The sequence below is a fragment of the Thalassophryne amazonica genome, chromosome 4 (assembly GCF_902500255.1).
Source record: "Thalassophryne amazonica chromosome 4, fThaAma1.1, whole genome shotgun sequence".
In the NCBI taxonomy this organism is placed as follows: domain Eukaryota; kingdom Metazoa; phylum Chordata; class Actinopteri; order Batrachoidiformes; family Batrachoididae; genus Thalassophryne; species Thalassophryne amazonica.
The window spans coordinates 115,091,203-115,115,869 of NC_047106.1; the positions used below are offsets into that span (position 1 = coordinate 115,091,203).

The following is a 24,667-nucleotide window of genomic DNA, read 5'->3' on the forward strand; positions in this document are numbered from 1 at the left end:
ATTGAAAGGAGCTAGTTGAGGTGGCTAGAGCATCTTTTCTGGATGCCCCCTGGATGCCTTTCTGGAGAGGTGTTCCGGGCACGTCCCATCGGGAGGAGGTCCCGGGGAAGACCCAGGACACGCTGGAGGGACTGCGTCTCTCGGCTGGCTTGGGAACGTCTTGGGGTTCCCCCGGAGGAGCTGGGGGAGGTGTGTGTGGATCGGGAGCTCTGGGCGGCTTTGCTTGAGCTGCTGCCCCCGCGACCCGACTCTGGATAAAGTGGAAGAAAATGGATGGATGGATGGATTTTAGCGATGAATGGAAGCTTTGATTATAAGTAATTATAAAGAACTGCCGTGCCAGATTTGGTTTCTTTAGCAGACGTTCCACAACTGCTTCTTTAAAATATGCTGGGACAACACCGGAAGCAAGACTACTATTTATGATTTTTTGGGGGCATTAGGTCCAATGGTCTCCCAGACCTCTTTAAAGAGGCGAGGGGGAACAATGTCTGTGGGACAGGAGGAGGATTTAAGTTGAGTGACATTTTTTGTGAGAGATGAAAGTGACACAGGCTCAAACCAGTTTAAGACAGTTGAGCAAGTGACAGGTATGGAAGGGTCAAAAGAGGGGAGTGAAATATGAGTTCTGATAGTTACAACCTTATTAATAAAATAACAGAGAAACTCTTCACAGGCTTGGGAAGAGGCTTCCAGACAGGTGGATTGGGGGGCATTTAAAATTAAATCAATAGTTTTAAAAAGAACACCAGGTTTATTAAAATTTTGGGAAATTATATCAGTAAAATAGGCTATTTTTTCTGCTTTGACGATCCTCTGATATTTTCTCCAGCTTTCTTTGAGAATTTCATAAGACACATGAAACTTATCTTTTTTCCACCGGCGCTCAGCTCTCGTGCACTCACGCCTGGCCGCATGGGTGATATTAATCTGTGAAATCACCTGGTGGAGTCAGTGGCTGCAAAGAAAACCTGCACCCTCCTGGCCCTTTCTGGAACAAGCAGCTCTGAAATCAGAAAAACAGATCAACATTCCATTTATTCAATTTGAAGTCAAAACAATCAGTCATCAAGACAGAAATGAACAAAGCATGACAAAAGCAATGGGACAGGGAATCTAAGGGTCGGTTTTTACATAAAATTCTGGGACAGGTTGCATCAAGAAGACAGGGGAGATGGAGCCGCAGGGAAGAAGAAGTGATCACACAACTATGAATAGGTCATACAGGTTTAAATCATACTCTCAACATCATTGGAAGACATGAAACCGGTCAGTGTTTTATGGAGCTAAGCACTGATTGCTCTCCTGTCACTCACAATTCCACGCTCCACTCAATCGAAGCCATGCCCTCCCACAACAGAACGGGTCCAAAAGTTTGAAACTGAAAAAATAAGATCTGAAAGTATATCTTACACTTATTTTTATTTTGATAATACTTTTTAAATGAATATAAAATTCAAGAACAAACATTGAAATTTCAATTTCAAACTTTTTTAAAATTTCTTTTTCTACACTTACACCACCAGCTTGGAGGCATGTATTTGCATATTTAGAGGTAACAGGGTTATTCAACAGAATATAGGACAGTGTAATTTTCCCTCTCTTTTTTCCTTCCCTCTATCATCTTCCCATGTCCTGCTCCACACCCTACCAGTTGGTGGCGGTAATGCACTTTGTCGGTTTACAAACCGCCAAAACACTCGATGAAAGACGATGAAGAAGCGTCGCGTCCTCCAACGCGAGATGTGGGCTAGATTCATTTGTTGCCTGTTTTTTGTTAGCCTATGTGAGATTATAACAAGATAGTCCAAATATAAAGTGACGAGTGTGTTGACTGTAGCGGCTTTAACTTTTGTTTGTCAGTCTTGTGTTTGGTGTTGACGTTGTTCCATGGATAAATACTCCTTTTTGTCGGTGCTGGGTGTAGGCTCCTTCGGTCGAGCTGTGCTCGTGCGCTGTGAAACCAGTCAGCAGAACTTTGTACTCAAAGAGATCCAGCTGCCGAAGGTAACATCAACTCCGTTCCTCATCAACGAAATATTTATGGTCTGCATGAATAAACTACAGCAGCACTCGTTAAAATGCAGACCTCTTGAGTGAATAGAAGAGAACGGTGTTGTTTACTCTTCCGACTTTCCCGCTCATGCGCACAGACTGGTAGCAGAAAACTCCAGACTCCAAGCAGATGTGGTGAGAAAACGCATGAGAAGATGACTTCAGATTACCTGTCAGCTCTTGATCCCAACGACGACTTTGTGTACTTCCAAAACAAAAAAGACTTTGTGTACTTCCTCAGTCCAGCAAAAAATCACTTCAGAAATTTTTCCACCTTTTCATCTTAATTTTATCCTCGTCATTCCTCCAGACAGCTTACAGCGTAGTGAATTGGTATGTGTGTGTTAGAAGAATTACCACCTTCAGTTAGTTCAAATCGTCGTCTATCAGCAAAACAAACAATTGCCATGTTTAGCTAAACACTAGTGTGAGCATGCGCAGTGGTTGAGGGTGACCTTAGTACCACATGAACTGTGAAAATAAGGGTTCCAGTGAGCAGGTCGTGATGTAATATATAAGGCTGACCGTGTGTGTGTTCGTGCACGTACACTTTCAATCTAAGGGTCCAGGTGACCTCCCTCTTGGTGTCCCCAGTCACCATACCAAGTTTGGTGTTCATTGCTTAATTACTGTGTCTGTATTTCTGTGAAGGCTCTCAGTTGCCCAGGTGGTTTCCATCATAGAGAAGCTTGAATCTGTAAGAAGCTGTAAGAATAAAGCTTCTCTACTACTGTGTCTGTACATAGCGAAATCACAAGCCGTCAGCCTTAGCTATATGCATTCATACATTTTAACAACCTGAAAGCCACCAGAACATCTAGAAATGAACCATGGATTCCTGGACAGTTGCCTCTGCTCTTCTTAACGCTGGCTTTTTATCTTCTGTGGCTTACAGTCATTTTGACACCGGTGAGTCCAGCTTTTCACATTGTGTGTATATCCGTTGTCTGCAAAATCGTCTGCGTAAATGCTTGTCTGTAGGAATGTTAAACTCTGTGATTTCAAAAGAATGAACCGAAAATCAGATCGTTGTTAGTTTGCAGCCCTCATAATAACTTCAGTCACAGCTTATTGCCTAAATGTGGAGCAGCACAGAGGAAACCAAAGGAAAAAAGAAAAAAATACAGAAGGGGAGTGGGTTTGTTTTTAATGTGATGAGATCCATCAGCGTGTGATGAATCACTGAGTGCATGTACAGTAACATCTTCAAATATTACACAGTCCGTGGCTGAATAAGCATTTTCTTCCCGCACTAGCTCGTGACGTCATCGCGATGCCTTCTGTGATAGCACTGTTGGAGTGACCCTCTGTGAACAGCGTTAATAATAAAACTCTAGTCATCCAGAAAGTATTCACAGCACATCACTTTTCCACATTTTGTTATGTTACAGCCTTATTCCAAAATGGAGTAAATTCACCCCCCCCCCCCCCCCCCCCCAAAAAAAAAGAAAATTCTACTCACAACATGAAAAAAAGGTGTGGGTTTTTTTTTTTTTTTTGTAAAATTGTAAGGCCCTGGGCACAGCTGAGCACTTCTTTGACGTCATGCAGCATATGATGTGATTTCATGACTGCACAAGGACCACTGTGTAAAGGGGGTTTTAGAGGAAGAGTGTGTGCATGTGAGACTTCATGTGCATCAGTACAGAGGTTTGTCAAGGCTGGAATACATACATCTGTGCATATGACAAGCTTGATAAATCTCATTTATTTTACTTTTTGCAGTGAATTAATACCTTTTCTATGCAGCGTTGATAGATGAGCACCCTGGTTTGTACCACTGCTGACTGCTTACACCGCTGTCACACCTTGACGATTTAGACAGCGTATATTTTTAATATGACCATATTAAAAATGCTGGCATATGCTGGCGTACGTCTAATAAGTTATGAGTAAGTTTCGCATAAATTAAGACCACGTTGAAGCATGCTGATAGATGTCGTAATACGCAGAGCACCTCAGAAAATTTTGGCATGCACAATATTTTCGACGTATGCCAGCATATGACTCATCTGTTCCGCATATGTGGGACATAAGTTGGAAGTAGGTTATGCAGTTGTTGACACACGTTTTTTTGTAAGTTACTCATAAGTTGAAATACGTGCATTGACGCTGTTCATTGATTGGCTGAAAGCTGCAGTCCCCATACAAACACACAGAGTAAATATAAAGTCTTAATCTTACCTGTTTCAGTTGGATTCATCATCACAGCCTGATGAAAACTTATCCACATAAAGTGTCCTGATTTTGGAAAATGATGTCTGAAGGTACTTTAATTCCTTGTCGTGGCTGAAGAAGCGTAGAATTTTAAAGCAAGTTCCTCTGTGGTTTTTCTGCTCCAAGTGCATTTCTCAGCCTGAACCAAAGAACATTGGCTCTTTCCACCACAACAAGACAATGAACTTATTTTAGTTGACAGCATCACAGCAACTTGTTCATTAACGTCAGTGTTTATCACAGGGGTTTGAAAACTCTGTGGATCCGCGGATTTCATCATGGCGAGGGGGGGTAGGGTGTTAGTGATGTACTCTTTAATCGTGAACATCACTGAGTTTTTAAAATGCTTATCGCAAAGCGTTCTCTTTTTTTATGACATCGTATAAGTTTTATAAGTCCGCGGACACTGATCTGTGTGTTACAGATACAAAACCGTTTCCTCGGATCCGCAGAGTTTCGCAGAGGAAAAATGCCACTCAAAGTGTAGCTGTTAGGACAGTTGTCGTAAAGCAGGACTGGTTGGTTGCTGCGGCGACGCTGTGTGGCTCCTGTGCTGCGCTTAAGCTAAATGTAGCATGTGGACATCCCAAACTTTTACAGCTTTCAAGTTTTTAAAAGAAGATTTGTGCAGCATGTCTGTATCACGGATCGACATCGCACAGAGAGAAGATGGCGAGAAAGACTGTTTGAAAAAGTCTTATAAGGACAAGAATCCATGGAATCGTCACTGGCTTCATCAACACACCTGAAAGATAAAAGAAACGGGGAAAAGTGAACTGTGCTCTCTCAGGAAAACACGGTAAGAATTTTTCTCTCCCTGGAAAATAAACATTCTGCTGTTCAAGCAGGATTTTAGACAAGATTATGTGACTTTTTTCACTAATCTAGACTTTCTTCATTGTAAAAAAGACATTGTGGCTTTGACTGGATTTAGGCTGCATGAATTTACACAAGAATATAAGTGACTTTTTACTATAAGGTATGTTATTGATATTTTTACCATGATTTTCCAAATATTCTGCAAGCTTTAGCTGTGATTGTTGAAATGCTGTAACAGTCTTTTCAGTCTTCATAAATTTCATGTGGTTTAATTGTTCTGAGTTAATGCATAATTTGGTTTACAGTTAAAAGGAAAATCATTCCAGGTCCAACTTCCACGTCATATTCTGTTATTTCAACATCATCATTGACAGGTCAAATAAAAGGTTGAATGTAGGATCATTTTGAGATTTGTTCTTCCAGGAGATGCTGAAAAAGTATCATTAGATAAAAATTTAATTCTAGGGCCCCACAGGGCCCTAGACCCCGGCTCCTGGGGAGCTGTACCCCCCCCCCCCCCCCCCCCCCCCTGCAAATTTTCCTCGGATTTCACAATTTTCATTTCACAGCCCTGTTATCACAAGCATCAGTCAATTCTTCAGCATTCTGTACGTGATGAAAATAAATCCTGTGGTCCACCAACACAGAAGTAAAATAAAATAATGTTAAATTACTATATTGTGCCTCCGTCTGGAGAAGAGACGCAAACCAAGCCAGACTTAACTGTTCTGACACGTATCATACCATGCAGTACTCGGTGGAAATTAGCATACGCTGGCTAAATTGTCAAGTGTAACAGCTGCATAATTTATTTAGACGTATGGCAGCATTTTTACTACAGTCGGCATACGCTGGCTAAATCATCAAGATGTGACAGGGCCCTTATGTCCAGATTGCTGAACTGATTGATTGATGACTTCATTGAACCACAGTAGCTGTTTCTTTTGTATAAAAAAATATAATTGGTTTTTACGTATATTTGCATTTTTTACAGAGTCACGGGAGATTAGCGAATTCGAGGAGAGAAGCTGTCTTGTTGTCCAAAATGAAGCATCCTAATATTGTGGCCTTCAGGGAGACATTTGAATGTAATCACAGTGGCTGCATTTAAGCCTTTCTCCAACATGTGGCATATTACTGTTTGGACTGCAGAATATGCATTGTGATTGGGTTTGTTCAGTTGGCGACCTCCTGTGTATTATAATGGAGTACTGCAGTGGAGGAGACCTGCTCCATAGGATCCAGAAACAGAAAGCCTTGCAGTTCTCTGCTGATGATGTAAGCTTTGACTGTCTGGAATTATTCACAAAATTCATTGTCACTGGTTTGTTTTTTTTATTCAGTTTGTTTAATAGACTTTACTTGTTTGTTTCAGATATTGAAGTGGTTTTCTCAGATGTGTGCAGGAACGCAGCACATTCACGATAAACGGGTTTTGCACAGAGATCTGAAGTCTAAGGTAGTGTTATAATGAATGGGCAACATTACGCTAAGATGGTTCAGGTTTTTCTTGCAGCCGACTGCCTCAGCAGGTGTTTTTCCTGATAAGCTTCTCCCCTGAACTTCAAGTCCTGATTATCTGTGAGGTCACCTGCTGTGGTGGCTGGTAGCAAGGAAAACCTGAACCTTTTTGACCCTTCATGCCCACGCCTGCATTACAGAGCAAAATTAAGAGGTTCCAGTCCTTATTAGACTTATTAAACTAAACATATTCTTGTAGATTGTGTTTCTTCAAATAACTAAACTAACTGTCTTTACTTATCAATAAAAGACACAACTTCTGGATGTTTTGTGCTGTTGAACATAACCGCTGTAAAACAGTCATTAAATAAGGTGTTACTGATGTAACTCGCAGGCTTTCTTATGGTCACTGCTCTCACCTCGTTCCATCACAGCTAACACAGCACCACCAGTCCAGAGCTTTTATACAGAACAGAGGATGAATGAAGTAGCTGTATTTCTTTCAGCCTTAGAATCTTCATTTCATATAAGCCAACAGAGCATGAATCAGCTAGCTGCCTGCTAGTTTCATTCATCTAAAATCACTGGAGAAACACGTGTATATATAAGACAACCCAAATTAAAGAAGAAATGTCGCTTTTAACAACTAATATCACAAATTTCTTCAAAAATATTAATCCTGTCAACTTTCTGTTTTTGCAGCATTCACCCTTGATCCAAAATACATAAGCATACCAAACGGCAAATGTCAGCTCTCCCCAGTTTGTCCGTGATCAAAGCCATACACATGCACAGACGTGCACAGAGGCCACTTGGCTATTATACAACCCCTGGCAAAAATTATGGAATCACCGGCCTCGGAGGATGTTCATTCAGTTGTTTAATTTTGTAGAAAAAAAAGCAGATGACAGACATGACACAAAACTAAAGTCATTTCAAATGGCAACTTCCTGGCTTTAAGAAACACTATAAGAAATCAGTAAAAAAAAAAATTGTGGCAGTCAGTAACGGTTACTTTTTTAGACCAAGCAGAGAGGAAAAAAATATGGAATCACTCAATTCTGAGGAAAAAATTATGGAATCATGAAAAACAAAAGAACACTCCAACACATCACTAGTATTTTGTTGCACCACCTCTGGCTTTTATAACAGCTTGCAGTCTCTGAGGCATGGACTTAATTAGTGACAAACAGTACTCTTCATCAATCTGGCTCCAACTTTCTCTGATTGCTGTTGCCAGATCAGCTTTGCAGGTTGGAGCCTTGTCATGGACCATTTTCTTCAACTTCCACCAAAGATTTTCAATTGGATTAAGATCCAGACTATTTGCAGGCCATGACATTGACCCTATGTGTCTTTTGCAAGGAATGTTTTCACAGTTTTTGCTCTATGGCAAGATGCATTATCATCTTGAAAAATGATTTCATCATCCCCAAGCATCCTTTCAATTGATGGGATAACAAAAGTGTCCAAAATAGCAACGTAAACTTGTGCATTTATTGATGATGTAATGACAGCCATCTCCCCAGTGCCTTTACCTGACATGCAGCCCCATATCATCAATGACTGTGGAAATTTACATGTTCTCTTCAGGCAGTCATCTTTATAAATCTCATTGGAACGGCACCAAACAAAAGTTCCAGCATCGTCACCTTGCCCAATGCAGATTCAAGATTCATCCACAGTCCACGATTGCTTTTCTTTAGCCCACTGTAACCTTGTTTTTTTCTGTTTAGGTGTTAATGATGGCTTTCGTTTAACTTTTCTGTATGTAAATCCCATTTCCTTTAGGCGGTTTCTTACAGTTCGGTCACAGACGTTGACTCCAGTTTCCTCTCATTCGTTCCTCATTTGTTTTGTTGTGCATTTTCGATTTTTGAGACATATTGCTTTAAGTTTTCTGTCTTGACGCTTTGATGTCTTCCTTGGTCTATCAGTATGTTTGCCTTTAACAACCTTCCCATGTTGTTTGTATTTGGTCCAGAGTTTAGACACAGCTGACTGTGAACAACCAACATCTTTTGAAACATTGTGTGATGATTTCCCCTCTTTTAAGAGTTTGATAATCCTCTCCTTTGTTTCAATTGACATCTCTCATGTTGGAGTCATGATTCATGTCAGTCCACTTGGTCCAACAGCTCTCCAAGGTGTGATCACTCCTTTTTAGATGCAGACTAACGAGCAGATCTGATTTGATGCAGGTGTTAGTTTTGGGGATGAAAATTTACAGGGTCATTCCATAACTTATTCCTCAGAATTGAGTGAGTCCATATTTTTTTCCCTGTGCTTGGTCTAAAAAAGTAACTTACTGACTGCCACAATTGTTTTTCCTGATTTCTTATAGTGTTTCTTAAAGCCAGAAAGTTGCCATTTGAAATGACTTTAGTTTTGTGTCATGTCTGTGATCTGCTTTTTTCTACAAAATTAAACAACTGAATGAACATCCTCCGAGGCCGGTGATTCCATAATAATTGCCAGGGGTTGTAATAGCAATGCTGTCATGCTTGATTTGCTGTTTATTTCTGCCTTGTTTCCTTGTCTAGAATATTTTCCTGACAGATAATGGAACAATCAAGCTTGGAGACTTTGGATCAGCATGTCTTCTGAACAGGTCCAGCAGTTTGTTTCTTTGATGTTAACATGCTAACTATATTTACTATAGTTATAATATATATTTGGGGATTTTATTATGTTGCAGCTCAAAGGCTTTTGCTTACACATATGTGGGGACACCATACTATGTTGCTCCAGAAATCTGGGAGAATAAGCCTTACAACAATAAGAGGTATGATTATTTTGTCATGGGTGTTTGTGTTGTTGTGTGTGTGTTTCCCCCCTTTTGAGTTGTTGTTTGAGAAAAGAAAATAAAGGTAGGGGTGGACCAATGTCTGTTTGGAGTATGGGTCATTTCACATTTTAAAATTGAGAAATCAAAATGTCAATCAAACCCATTTTTACAAAGATGAGAATATGTGGACTTCCAGCATATTGGTGATCAACTGTCCCACGACCAGGCATTGTCACCTTGTGTTCACGTCTCAAACAGAAAGGACATTTCATTCCACATGATTAGGAGTGATGAAAGTAGTATATTCCCACTGTACAGAATGACAGCGTCTCATCTGATCATTTTGGGATTTGTAGTCCACAACATCCCCTGATTAAAGGTCCACGTGTGAAGATGTTTTTTATACTACTACTCATAGTAATAATTTTAACAACTAAACTGTGCCTTACTAGTTTTACTATAGTTCTGGACTAAGTTTAATTGATTAGCCATATGAAAATAAGTTTAGTTAACTTTTCTGCATAGCTAAAGTGGGATGTGAAGCAATATTTTTTTTAATGTAATGTCTAACCCTGGACATTACTGGGTTTGTTTGGTGTTTTAACTTTAAAATCAGGTTAGTTTGGATGAGGGAAGCCAAAAATATGAAAAATGATGACAGTTCTTGTGGTTGGTAATCTTATCAAACAAACGTGCAGGTTGTGATATCAGTTTTGGTTAAAGGTGAAAATGTGCAAAACAAAATACAAATACAACACACATTAAGCAGTACACATACATTGAGTGGGATCAGGGTTAGAAAATACCATTTAAAAAAAAAAAAAAAAAAACTTCCAGAATGCATCCCTGGACATCAAAAACCCCACATTTTCTGGGGGCCTTGGCAGCCCTCAGACCCACTGCCAACAGAGGTCCACTTTCACCAAAAAGAACCCCCTCAATTTCAGATCCTGGCTACATGCTTCAGATTTGAATTGGTATTGAATGAAGTAAAAGCTCTAGAAAAGCTGCTCCCTTAAAATGTGTTCATCCTGAAGTATTTAAACTACATGTGGATTTTTTTAACGTCCCAGTTAGCAACACAACATCAAAGTATTCATGATAAGTCTTGCCGTGCACATGTGCTTATAATTTGTGGTCTCTGATGTTTTTTTATTGCTCTCTCTGTGCGAGTTAACAGGTGTATTTCCGGAAAATGTCTCATTCGGCAATTCTTGGCATTTCTCGGGATGTGACATACATTTTAGGATGAGCAGAAACATCCCGATGACTGACAGAGCAGTAACGTAGCCTGTGATACATTCCAAGTTTCATGGTTTGTTTGCATCAGGGGTAGAGAAATCCACTGATCCAAGGTCATGGGCCATTCATTTTTGGCCTATGTGCAGTAGATATTTTCCCCTGCTAGACTGATGTCTAGTTAAAAATCTTGTCGGTCTTGTGATTAAAAGTGTTCACAAGTCCGGCAATTTTTTTTTTTTAAACCTGCGCCTTAAATAGCTGAGCCATTCGGAGATAACAACAGAGTTTTGGATAGGGAGCCGTCCAGCCTTGATTTGGACAGTCAGTTTTTGAAAAAGACTGGAAAAAGCCGTGGATTGCTTGCTGAAAGCTGTCTAAAATGCAGAGTTTTTCAGATGAGCTCTCTGCGTGTCTGTGTATGTGCAGAGCTGCTCGGCTCACTCACACAGGCAGGGAGAGACGGAGGGCTGACCGGAGCAGTGTCTCAATGTGCAGGTTCTCACATTAATCAGGTGAGAACTCTGGACTTTAATAAGCTTTTATTTTTTTAAAAGTATTTATTTTAGATAGTGAGTCAATGTTGTAGTTGTTTTATGTTCAAGCACAAAATGTGACAGAAGAGGAGAAAAACAGGATGAATTCCATCATCACACTACAATGTACTCCAGTCAGAATAAAAATACAAGCTGCTAATTTATGTTATTTTTCAAAGTTATTAGGCTGCAGCTATATGTTTTATTTATTTCAAAGTTACCTCTTAGTTAATTCTAATAAAAAAAAAAAACACAGGGTGTAATCAGACAGGTTTGTTCTGTTCAATTTATATCAAAGTTTTCCTGCACATTTCCAGGTATTTTTTCCTTCTTTATAAGAATTTGGTGTTTACATTTGTTCCACAAAGTTTTAAAGAACAATAAAATGTTAACACTTTTCTTAATAGCATTTCAGAAATACAACAGAAAGCAACCACAAATCAGAAAAAGTTGGGACTATATGTAAAATGAAGATAAAAATAAAAATGCTGCACTATTTCCAGTTTCTCCACTCACACCCACAGAAGTCAAATTTTCTTCCCGAGTTGTGTCTTGGTGGCTCCCCTCACTTGTCTCCTTCCAGCATGGACATTTAGTTTTTGAGAACTGCCTACCTGACACAGATTTACCATAAAGTACCACACTGTTTGTATTTCTAAATGATTGATGTAAATGAAGTCTAAGAAATAGTCAGTGACTTGGAAATGTTCATGTTTTCGTCCCCTGACATTTCTCAAGAAAAGTGGCTGTAAAACTGATGAATTAATTCTTACATTTAGAATAAACTGCCCTGTCCCAACCTTTTTTTTTTTCTTTTGGAAAATGCTGCAGGCCATACATGTAGTAATGGATCTATATTGACAAATAAAATAAAGCTGACCACACAAAACATGAAATGTGTAGATTTCATACAGTCATTATGCCCCCCACCACCACCACATATTTCATATCATTCAAACCTTTATGATTTGGAGTTATAAAAAAAAAAAAAAAACTTTACATACATTTAACACAAAATGAAAACATTATGTCATGCTATAGATTTACAAATACAATATTGATTGCATACATGCGCATTGTGTGATTAATGCTACGCTGGGGCTTGGCACACATATACTTTTACATATGGGGAGTAACATAGGCTATTGAGCACTTTAGTAGTGGTAGTAGTAATTGTTAAGGTGAGAGACACTTTTGTGCTGCATTATCATCGGCAAATGGTTGGAGCCGTACATTTCTGTTCTCTTTTTCCTTTGAACTTTTTACCTCTTCATTTTTAGTAAAGGTATAGTAGTAGCAGTTGTCGTAATAGCAGCTGTCTCTTCTTGAGACAGCTTTTGCAGCACCCTAAAGCTTGACTTATAGTAGTGTTCAGAATAATAGTAGTGCTATTTGACTAAAAAAGATTAATTAGGCTTTTGAGTATATTTCTTATTGTTACATGGGAAACCAAGGTACCATGTAGATTCAGTAGTTCTCACCATTCCAACAAGACCAAGCATTGGCATGATATGCACACTCTTAAGGCTATGAAATTGGGCTATTAGTAAAAAAAAAAAAAAGTAGAAAAGAGGGTGTTCACAATAATACAACCCCTGGCAAAAATTATGGAATCACCGGCCTCAGAGGATGTTCATTCAGTTGTTAATTTTGTATGAAAAAAAAGCAGATCACAGACATGACACAAAACTAAAGTCATTTCAAATGGCAACTTTCTGGCTTTAAGAAACACTATAATGAACTCAAGAAAAAACGATTGTGGCAGTCAGTAACGGTTACCTTTTTTAGACCAAGCAGAGGAAAAAAATATGGAATCACTCAATTCTGAGGAAAAAATTATGGAATCACCCTGTAAATTTTCATTCCCCCAAATTAACACCTGCATCAAATCAGATCTGCTCATTGACATTGACCCTATTGCCATGACATTGGACCCTATGTTTTTTGCAAGGAATGTTTTTGCAGTTTTGCTCTATGGCAGATGCCATTATCATCTTGAAAATGATTTCATCATCCCCAAACATCCTTTCAGTTGTCCAAAATATCAAACCTTGTGCATTTATCCAGTCAACCACAGTCCACAATTGCTGTTTCCTTAGCCCATTGTTAACCTTGTTTTTTTCTGTTTAGGTGTTAATGATGCCTTTCGTTTAGCTTTTCTGTATGTAATCCCATTTCCTTTAGGCGGTTTCTTACAGTTCGGTCACAGACGTTGACTCCCAGTTTCCTCCATTCGTTCCTCATTTGTTTTGTTGTAAATTTTTTCGATTTTTGAGACATATTGCTTTAAGTTTTCTGTCTTGACGCTTTGATGTCTTCCTTGGTCTACCAGTATGTTTGCCTTTAACAACCTTCCCATGTTGTTTGTATTGGTCCAGAGTTTAGACACAGCGACTGTGAACAACCAACATCTTTTGCAACATTGCGTGATGATTTACTCTCTTTAAAGTTTGATAATCCTCTCTTTGTTTCAATTGACATCTCTCGTGTTGGAGCCATGATTCATGTCAGTCCACTTGGTAGAACAGCTCTCCAAGGTGTGTTCACTCCTTTTTAGATGCAGACTAACGAGCAGATCTGATATGATGCAGGTGTTCGTTTTGGGGATGAAAATTTACAGGGTGATTCCATAATGTTTTCCTCAGAATTGAGTGATTCCATATTTTTTTCCTCTGCTTGGTCTAAAAAGTAACCGTTACTTACTGCCACATCTTTTTTTCTGATTTCTTATAGTGTTTCTTAAAGCCAGAAAGTTGCCATTTGAAATGACTTTAGTTTTGTGTCATGTCTGTGATCTGCTTTTTTTCTACAAAATTAACAACTGAATGAACCTCCTCCGAGGCCGGTGATTCCATAATTTTTTGCCAGGGGTTGTAGTAGTGTGGCATTCAGTCAGTGAGTTTGTCAGTTTTGTGGAACAAACCGGTGTGAATCAGGTGTCCCCTATTTAAGGATGAAGCCAGCACCTGTTGAACATGTTTTTCTCTTTGAAAGCCTGAGGAAAATGGGACGTTCAAGACATTGTTCAGAAGAACAGCGTAGTTGATTAAAAGTTAATTGGAGAGGGGAGAACGTATACGCAGGTGAAAAAATTATAGGCTGTTCATCTACAATGATCTCCATGTGTTGTGTGTTGGGGGTTTGGCTGGACATTTGGGTGCTGTTTTCTTTTCTTTGCTCTCCAGGTGGTATGCAAACTGTTTTTTTTTTCTGTGGAGAAGGTGCTGGCAGAAGAGTCCTTCACCCTCCATCAGAAACTATTGGCTGCAACCTGTGGAGGATGTTCACGTGCAGGCCTAACAACTTGCAGCACCTGTGGATGATGCTCACGTGCAGACTTAAAGACTTTCAGCTGAAGCAGATAATGAGATGGCGTTCTGCATTTAAGCCATGAGTGATTTGAGCAGAATTGCCGGGAACTCGACCTTGTGACGTTCGGTTGTGAGACGCTGAGGACCGCGCCAGGGTTTGACACATCGTGCCTGTGAAGGAGGACGGGTGAGGGACACATGCTGTCAGCACACATCAGAGGTGATTATCGTCTGAATAATCGTTAATAGTAATTTGGCGTTTTGTTACGCAGTACATTTGAACATTGATGAGAATTGTGCAGTTTGCTTCTCACTGCCGTGGCGTACGGATTGATGATCCTCCACCTGTTGTGAGAAGCTGCTCATTTACATAAGGCTTAATTCAGACCTGAATGTGTTGCTGATAGTATGTGCCTCTGAAGGATATTTGTTGTAGCTCTGTTGACTTACCTCACCTTTTCCGTCCTTCACAGAGTCAGTTTGTCGTATCCACCTGGGGGGTGTTCGGCGGTGAATCTGAGTCCAGAAGTGCTGGGCTTTGATCCATTTGGGCGCTGGAGAGCGCGCCGTCCTTCACCTTGCCAAGACAGCTGACTATTTATGTTGTACACGAATTATTGCACATGAGGGGGAATAAATTTGTTTCTTGGAACCGCTTTCTGGTTATTTAGCGCTGGGCCATTGTCAGATGCTGGTTCGGTTCTCTGACCCACGTCAGCACATAACACATTGCTTTAAAATGGACAAAAAAAACAGATGCGTGGAAGAAAATGGAAAACAACCATCAAAATGGATAGAAGAATAACCAGAATGGCAAAATTTCACCCATTTTCAGCTCCAGGATGATCAAAGACAGTCTGGAGTTACATGTAAGTGCTGTGACAGTTAGACGCCTGTGTGAAACCAATTTATTTGCAAGAATCCCCCGCAAAGTCCCTATGTTAAATAAAAGACATGTGCAAAAGAGGTTACAATTTGCCAAAGAACACATCAACTGGCTTAAAGAGAAATGGAGGAATATTTTGTGGACTGATAAGAGTAAAATTGTTCTTTTTGGGTCCAAGGGCCAGAGACAGTTTGTGAGACAACCCCCAAACTCTGAATTCAAGCCACAGTTCACAGTGAAGACAGTGAAGCATGGTGGTGCAAGCATCATGATATGGGCATGTTTCTCCTACTATGGTGTTGGGCCTATATATCGCATACCAGGTATCATGGATCAGTTTGGATATGTCAGAATACTTGAAGAGGTCATGTTGCCTTATGCTGAAGAGGACATGCCCTTGAAATGGGTGTTTCAACAAGACAATGACCTCAAGCACACTAGTAAACGAGCAAAATCTTGGTTCCAGACCAACAAAATTAATGCCTCGCAGATGTGAAGAAATCATGAAAAACTGTTGTTATACAACTAAATACTAGTTTAGTGATTCACAGGATTGCTAAAAAAGCAGTTTGGACATAATAGTTTTGAGTTTGTAGTGTCAACAGCAGATGCTACTATTATTGTGAACACCCCCTTTTATACTTTTTTTTTTTTTTTTTTTACTAATAGCCCAATTGCATAGCCTTAAGAGTGTGCATATCATGAATGCTTGGTCTTGTTGGATTTGTGAGAATCTACTGGTACCTTGTTTCCCATGTAACAAGAAATATACTCAAAACCTGGATTAATCTTTTTAGTCACATAGCACTACGATTATTCTGAACACTACTGTATGCTTCTCCATCTCTTTAGCTCCGTAGTGACGAGACCTCTCCAAGGCGAGCCCCTCACCATAGCCTGACGTGCACCTCCCAAAAATTGAAAGTACACGTTCAAATGACAGAGAACACAAGGGTTGTTACTGGCCACTTTTCCGGTTTCGCTCCTTCCTCTCCTGTCAGATTTAAAAGTTTTTGCAGTGTGCACGGCGATTGCATTTCGGTCATAGATCAAATAGTTTGGCAGAAAATTCTGTAAATATGATCAACTTTACAACACAGAGTTGAAAAACTACAAAGACGCTGAAATGGCCCACAATTCATGGAGAGAAATTGCACATAACGCTGGCTTGGAGGTTGATGATTGTATAAAGTGGAGGTTGTTGAGGGACAAATTAGTCCAGAAAAGGCGGGGGGGAGCAAAAAACACCACGAACAGTGGTGTGGAGGTGAAAAGAAAGTCCCTCCCTTGTTCTTCATGTCATGCCCCCTACTGTTCTGGCTTTAAATTTCATTACGACACCCACCAAGGTGACAGAGAAGTTTGAAAGGTTCACGTCCATGTCAACATCATTGCGTGGCCATGGAGGTACGGAGTTGTAAAAGCATAAATCAGACTTAACAGTTCTGTGGAATCAGGGATAGGTGGGATGTGATAGCTTTGTTGATAAAGATGAAGACAAAGATGTCATTTCAGTCTCTGATTCAAACCCCCTTTGGGGCATGTAATTGGCTAGTTTATAAGAGATGAGTGTGTGAGTCAGTCTGATCTTTTGTCTGCTGTTAAGTGATGAATGTCTGGTGTGTTGAGTAACACTCTGTATGTTTGTGTTGCACAGTGATGTGTGGTCTCTGGGCTGTGTTCTCTACGAGCTCTGCACCCTGCGTCACCCGGTACTTCCCACCACTTTAAATTCCACAAGTTTGGCTCTCCTTAAATACTGCCAGTGAATCATTCTGCCATCTTCTTTTTGTGCAGTGAGATTGTAGAATAACAGAGGTTCAGTATCTTCAGCTAAGCTAAATTATCTGATGTATATTTTTCATGGCTCATTGCACTTTGTTTTTTGGGAGCCTCAAATGTAATTTCGGTGTCCAGTTCCAGGCATCCAGCTGGAAGAGTCTGATCCTTAAGGTGTGTCGAGGTTCCTACACTCCTCTACCTAACCACCTGCCCTACGAGCTACATTATTTGGTCAAACAGATTTTTAAGACAAACCCGAAAGACAGACCATCTGTTCACACCATCCTTACCTCTCACCGGGTTTCTAAACTCCTTCGTGCTCATCTACCCTCCCAGGTAAAACCACAGGAACTATATGTTGAATTATAAGTTGATTCCTGTAGACTGAGACAGCATTTGTCTGTGACTTCATTTAATGGTTATTTTTAAATCAGAATTACATGCCATCATGACCTGGTTGTCAGATGGGGAGTTTGTACTCTCACAATACACCCTCAGCTCTGGGACCCTAGAGAATCTTATGTTAGTTTACATGGCTGTGAAACTCATATTATTTCAGTTACTGCATTGGTTTGAAAATTTTGCAGGAGATGCAGGAACAGGGCAGACATAGGGGGCGATGGAATAGAGAAGAAGGGAAGAAGGTGGCTCAACATCTGGGACAGAAGAGTTTAATTAAAACAACATTTGAAGGTATTGTTGAAGTTAATGTTGGCTTGAAAGAAAAGCAGTAAAATGTTAAGATGATTAGGTAAAATTTAGGGATAGACCGATAATCAGATAATCGGTGTATCCTGAGGTAAGATTTTAACTGATGGTAAGAAAATTAATTTTCAAACAAGGATACACACATCATTCATTTGGTGTGGCAGAAACACCTTAACTGTCTCAATTCTTCATGGTATAGATTAAACATGGTCCATCTCCTGAAAGTAGCCATTTATCTGTTCTAGTCAGGTGATACTTGGCATCCCCTTGGCCTATTTCAGTTGCAGTTAGGAGGGAAACAAGAGTCATCAGGAGATGACATATCCCCTGATCCCCACAAATCTGTAATACAAAGTGTTGGGGCATCACCCAAATACACCCTTATGCTAAATACTATGAATGAAATTGGTCAACTGGTTCTTGAGATATTGGGCTAACGAGCAAAAATGGACAGATGGACTGACATACATATATTCCTCCATATTTCATAACGGGGGATAAGAATTGAAAGAAGATAGCCAAGGCTTCCAGAACACAATTCTGGCATTCCCTCAAGTCAGGCGTCTCCATAGGAACCATCTCAAAAAGATTAATGATTCCAAATACATTCACACCCGCACGCACACCTACAGTCAACACATGTCTTTGGATGTGGAAGGAAGCCAGAGCACCCAGAGGGAACCCATGCAAACACGGGGAACATGCAAACTCCACACAGAAAGGACCAAGTGGGAAGCAAACCCATGACCTTCTTGCTGTAAGGCAACAGTGTTAACAACTAAGCCACCATGCTGACCCAGCATTTAATTGTCTTCAAAAATTTTAGGCATGTGAGATGTCTAATACTGTATTGTGTGAAATGGGTTAAGTGGGCTTGTTTCCAGTGCAGAATGTTCCCTGTTCAGTCCCACCTCTGCCCATTCTCCAATATGGAGTAGCTTCAAGAAGGGCATCCAGCGTAAAACCTATGCCAAATCAACATGTAGAGCCACCTTGTATCAAGGGACCACCCAAAGGAACTTACTATTACTGTGTTGTATCAAAGTGAGGATATTTTAATTTTAATATTGGATTTCATAAGGTCCCCAGGAACTGTCCAAGCCTTTCAAATGGGAAAAGTAACAGGAGTAAGCAGAGCTGCTGCTTTCTGTTTAACAGATATTCCACCTGTTCCTGAAGGGTTCCTATCAGAAAAGGGTTTTTCTGGTGTTGTCAGGTCTGTTTCTTTGTAATTTGTATATTTTTAGTTATCTCTTGATGTAACCTAATTGTAGGTGCACAATTACCTGGGTCCTGCTGTGAAAACAGAGAGTTGTACCCCCGAAAACAGTGGGCGGTGGAGCCGTCAGATTCTCTTTTGCAGACATTGGCTAATGCTAGCCTCCTCTCGTCTGACAGCATGGCATCAAACAGGCCCTCAGGTATGGCAGCAGTTGCAACCTTTTTAATACCAATAGTGCAAAAGTAAAATTTTAAATGCATGAGGATACTGTGTTCCAGAGGAGTCAGAGGGCCTCAGTCAGAGGAGACGATGGGACAAGAATCCCCCAGAGAAGCTTCTGCGTATCCTGGAGAAGGCACATCTTAGCAGAGCTTTCAGCACTTATTTAATACGCAGAGGAGGTTTGTTCAAATGTCACAATTTGTCTACAGTGTTGTGCTGATTATTTGTATTTTGCTTTAATGGTGCTTTTGTTTGTGAATTTCCAAGAACTGAGCACATTAATCAGCAGTGCAGTAAATACACCAGTTTGTGCAAATGCAGGCTGAAACATTCATAGGCTAACAGTGATACTGTTGTGTAGTAAAACAATATGGGGGTTAATTTGCTTCTTAGTCCCCTTTGGGGTCCATATACTTCTACCAGCAGCATTGCAACACTTGGATACCTTTGGCATAGATTCTTTCATCCTGGTGGTCATGAAAGTCCTCAACAGTAGATATGACACCAAAGCTATTCCAAGTCTCACACAGCAGCCACAGGAAACCACTGTCAAGTGAACAGAGACATTGTCCTCATAAAACAAGACCTGTGTGAACAGCTTTCCCTCAGGTTAGGACTTGATAGCTTCATATACAGTGGCTGTCTCTGTACAGTGGCGTGGTAAGCTGCATTTGTGGTTTGGCCCTTTGGAAGGTAGTTCATTAACACAGTGTGATGCGCTTTGCATCCAACAAAAATAAAGATTTACCCCTGGCCCAGGAGGAACAACCTAGGCCTTGTAGGTGGGGAAGACGTGTGTTTGCACTGTATGGATTGACTCTTCAGGCACCACTTTGATGAGATGAGTTGGAGTGGGCACATAGCTCTGTTTGGGGTTTCTCTGAGTGCCCATTGCTATTTAAGAGGTGGGAAGTACCGGGTCAGTGCTGAGTGTTGGGCACAAAGGGATTGAATTTACCATGTGCATTAGACATGGTTGTGTTGTAGTCTAGTCAGAGTGGCAACTGTCCTCCCCTTTAAACTGGACTGCATCAGGTGCACAGCTCTGTGGTACTGAGAAATCTGATGTAAGTGAAAGAATTTCTGGCAAGATAACAGATTAGTGCCACACTGTCAGCACACACAGTGGATAGCACCCACCAAAGCTCCCTCAGGTGAAGCAGTCCAGCATCAAGTTGAGTTTTTGTGTTTTTCCATGTTTACTCTTATTTCATTTCATGGTGGTTTTAAATTAATTTTCATTGTGTATTTCTTGCATACTGTGTCATCTGTCGGTGCAAGACAGAGGAAGGGGTGGACAAGACAATTCTTGTAAAATAGGAATGTGTTTTTCTTTCTCCCATTTGTTTTCCTACAGTGGTCAAAATACGATGTGACAGGGCTGGATGATATGGCTAAAAAATAAAAAGCTGTCACAGTAAAATTTTTCATTGACAGCAATTACAGATTTTTTTTTTAATGACCTGTTTTTAAGGTAGCATGCTATGTCATACCTGTTTTTGCAGGACAAGTAGAGCAGCACTACAAAGGAAAACTTTCTCTCCACTGCATTTATTCTGCATTTAAAACCATACTCAGGATGTTAACACAGCAAGAGTTGATCGCATTTGGCTGAAGCTCAAGAAACATAGGGAAAAGCTTAAAACAATAAAATATCATTGTAAGGAAGAAGGCAAAAACTATCATAAATACAGTTAAACATGGAAGTAATTGTTCATTTGTCATGTAAAACATTCATCCGTTTAACAGATTTTCATTTTGAAGGTCTGCACTTGCTCAGCGGATGTAGACCTCTTGTTGTGTCACATGTGCACCAGACCTGTTAAGTGATCATGGATTTGTTATCACTTGTTCCACACTATTATCAAGTGATGTGATTGGCTGTTTGGGTGAGGGGGCACGCTTGAGGTTTCTTTGTGTAACAAATCCGTGTGTGCTGTCGTGGCAGCAGTGAAACTATTAAACATTCTATTGAGCAGTTTTCTTCTTGACATTGTCTCTTGCAATAAATACTGCTGTTGTTTTATTGCCAGGTCTCCACCATCATATTAATCTTACATCACTTTGGCAGCATAGCAGCTCAAGCGGTTAATGTGCTTGCCTCTCAAACAGAAGGTCCCAGGTTCAAGCCCTACCATGCACCATTTTCCATATACGAGGTCTGTGAGAAAAGTATCTGACCTTTTTATTATATGCAAAAAAATATGGATTTGATTCATATGTTTTTACGTCAGCCAAGCTTGAACCTTCGTGCGCATGCGTGAGTTTTTTCACGCCTGTCGGTTGCGTCATTCGCCTGTGGGCAGGCTTTGAGTGAGCACTGGTCCACCCCTCTCGTCGTCTTTTCATTGCGAGGAAATAGCGGAATGATTTGGGCTTTGTTCCATCAGAATTTTTTCAGAAACTGTTAGAGACAGGCAGCTGGAAACCATTCGAAAAATTTATCTGGCTTTCGGTGAAAATTTTACGGGCTTCACAGAGAACAAGGAGTGTTACTACAGCTTTAAGGACGGCCCACAATGGTGCACGGTGCGCCGCGCTCCGAGCCGTTATCGAGAGGCAGAAACCACCACATCATTTCTAAACGGATCGCTTTGTGGAGCCGAGACCGTCGTGTGCAATTTCTCTGGTTATCACAAGAGCTGGACATCAGCCATTTTCCGGCAGATTTCACTTTTAACAAGAGATTTTGTCATGGAAAGCTGCGCGGAGGCTTCGCACGTCACGACGGATTTGCTGATGGAGCGAGACAAAGAACACCTCCGTTTTTGAGTGCCCAGCTCTCCACAATTTCTCTTATACTCACTCGACTGGTAAGCCACTGAAAGCCGAGATAGGCATTTCCCAACTTGTCCTCTAACACTCCAAAACATAGGTGTTCTTTGTCTTGCTCCATCAGCAAATCCGTCGTGACGCGCGAAGCCTCCGCGCGGCTTTCCATGACAAAATCTGTTGTTAAAAGTGAAATCTGCCGGAAAATGGCTGATGTCCAGCTCTTGTGATAACCAGAGAAATTGCACACGACGGTCCCAGCTCCACACAGCCATCCGTTTAGAAATGATGTGGTTTCTGCCTGTCGATGGCGGCCGTGTGCCACTGTGGGCCATCCTTAAAGCTGTAGTAACACTCCTTATTCTCTGTGAAGCCTGTAAAATTTTCACTGAAAGCCAGATAAATTTTTCGAATGGTTTCCAGCTGCCTGTCTCTAACAGTTTCTGAAAAAATTCTGATGGAACAAAGCCCAAATCATTCCGCCATTTCCTCGCAATGAAAAAATGACGAGAGGGGTGGAGCAGTGCTCACTCAAAGCCTGCCCACAGGCGAATGACGCAACCGACAGGCGTGAAAAAACTCACGCATGCGCACGAAGGTTCAAGCTTGGCTGACGTAAAAACATATGAATCAAATCCATATATTTTTTGCATAAAATAAAAAGGTCGGATACTTTTCCCACAGACCTCGTACTGTACATTTGGAATTTGGTTAGGGAGGCATTTGACATGAAACATTAAACAAAAACAAAAAAAATCCATTATCAGTTCATGAACCAGTTTATGTCAGGTGTGTCTGACTGTTGCATCTTTAAACATCGCTGGACTTCAGAAGTGATTTTTGCTGATTCAAAGCGCAAATGATTTCTAGTGATGAATGATATCACCACACCAGGTCTGGGTCCAGCCACTCCTCACTTTGACACCTACAGCTACATGAGCGCAAGTGGTGTCACAGTTTAGATGACGTTGGTGCTGGGCATTAAAATGACAACTGCAGCAAGTGGAAACGAGCAGTGATACCTGTGCTATGCTGTGTACTGCTTTGCTCTGGTTTAAATATAGGGCCCAGTGTTTCTGGCTCACAGAAAAAAATAGATATCCTGCTTCAAAACGGTTGAACTTCTGCCCTGATATGAAGAACTCAGTGTGCTTTTACTTGAGTTCAGAATAGATGGTACCCACTGAGCGGAAACCTTCGATATTGTAGGTCTGTATGCAGAATGTTTTCAGCTCTATCTAATGGAGTGCGGGATGTCTGCCTGATTGGATATGGAGGAGATCAGGAGGATGGAGATGGAGGAGGTGTTGTAGGAATGAAGAGTGCTCATGTGCTTCATTCAGGGAGCTCTGGTGGATGCTTGTCCCATAGTCTGCTCCTTTGACACTTTTGTACAAATCCACTCCCTCTGAAGAAAACTCTCACTTGTCACCTGTTGAGCCTGCAATCTAAATTTGCAAAGTGCCAGGATCCTAGCTAAAGCTCCATGTAAATTCAGCATGAGGAGAGAGAGGACAGTTCTCGATGCAGCAACATGCAGTGTGGCTGTTCATTTAGCCAAGATCAGACTGAAGAAAAAGACGGTTGTGTACGTTTTTGGTCTGGATGCCCTTGGCAGATTTTCTAGCAAGGAAGAGGCAGCAGAGAAAGAAGGCTGTTTGCTGTCCTCGCTGTAGCAGCTGCACTGAACAACACCGCAGTGAAAAAGAGATCAGCGCACAAATGTAGTGAGAGTAAGAAACCCTCCATTGTGTGATATTTCTTTTTTTAGGTGAGGATCCTCTGGCAGGGCCCCTGTCCCTCCCACAGAGTGATGTCACTGACAGCCCTGACGAGGGCGTGTTTGTAGATGAGTACAGGCTGCAGCCACGCTCTGATGATGAGGACACGTAAGTAATAATGATTTCATTACTCTTTAGTGGAGCAGTGGTTTTGCATGGGTTATCCTCATATGTCTCTCTAGAGACTTAACTTTTTTTAGTCAGGTTTTAGGCTTTCAAAGCAGCATCATACATTAAAACATATATATATATGGGGGGTTGGTATAAATTGTAGATGACGTAAATGACACAAGTTTGCCCAGTGTTAGGGCTATTGATAACAGTATCCAAATGTGATAGTGCTTGTTGATGACATTATCTACTTGCAACAAAATCAAGAACCATGAGGGTAGATGGTGGAGGGAACAGTTATGGCAGGATGGAACCAAAATGCATGTTTTAAAAATAATTTAAATATGCAGCAAGTCTGTTTTATTGGCACTGATCAGCAGTGCACCTCAGTCTCCCTCTGTGTGATGAGCACAGAGCGGTGAGAGGCGGAACACAAAGTTTGTTGAACAGTATGTGTGATATGACCTATCTCCCAGCCAATCAGGTTGTGGTTTTCACATTAAAATGAATGGGGTTTTCCTCATTCCTCCTCGTCGTCTCTTTTGCTCCTGTTTACAGACACGGTTTTACAAGGGCCATAGCAGTGAGTGCAGTCAAAAGGGCCCCCTTCCCCTGTTAGATTGAACACATTGAATACATAAAAAAAAAATTAAATATACAACAACAATGGTGACAGTGATGATAATAATAATGACAATGAATGTATTTTTAACAAGTAAAACATTGTAGAGAAGCTTGAATCTTCGACTGCACTGGG

At 40.8% G+C, this 24,667-nt stretch overlaps 1 protein-coding gene across 3 annotated transcripts in view; it reads left to right on the plus strand.

Annotated features, from left to right (window-relative positions):
* The first annotated feature begins 1,733 nt into the window (after positions 1 to 1,733).
* Positions 1,734 to 24,667, plus strand: part of nek3 (NIMA related kinase 3) — a 29,227-nt gene continuing 6,293 nt past the window's right edge. Inside the window, exons 1-12 of one of the 3 annotated variants that reach the window (XM_034168445.1) lie at positions 1,734 to 2,007; positions 6,086 to 6,179; positions 6,272 to 6,369; positions 6,467 to 6,550; positions 9,096 to 9,163; positions 9,251 to 9,337; positions 16,970 to 17,024; positions 17,230 to 17,430; positions 17,682 to 17,787; positions 19,077 to 19,223; positions 19,303 to 19,425; positions 23,790 to 23,907. In XM_034168445.1, coding sequence (XP_034024336.1) covers positions 1,891 to 2,007; positions 6,086 to 6,179; positions 6,272 to 6,369; positions 6,467 to 6,550; positions 9,096 to 9,163; positions 9,251 to 9,337; positions 16,970 to 17,024; positions 17,230 to 17,430; positions 17,682 to 17,787; positions 19,077 to 19,223; positions 19,303 to 19,425; positions 23,790 to 23,907 — 1,298 coding nt within the window. In that variant the 5' untranslated portion in view covers positions 1,734 to 1,890. The remainder of the gene's footprint in view (positions 2,008 to 6,085; positions 6,180 to 6,271; positions 6,370 to 6,466; positions 6,551 to 9,095; positions 9,164 to 9,250; positions 9,338 to 16,969; positions 17,025 to 17,229; positions 17,431 to 17,681; positions 17,788 to 19,076; positions 19,224 to 19,302; positions 19,426 to 23,789; positions 23,908 to 24,667) is intronic. The other 2 variants (XM_034168446.1, XM_034168447.1) reach the window with 2 other exon arrangements.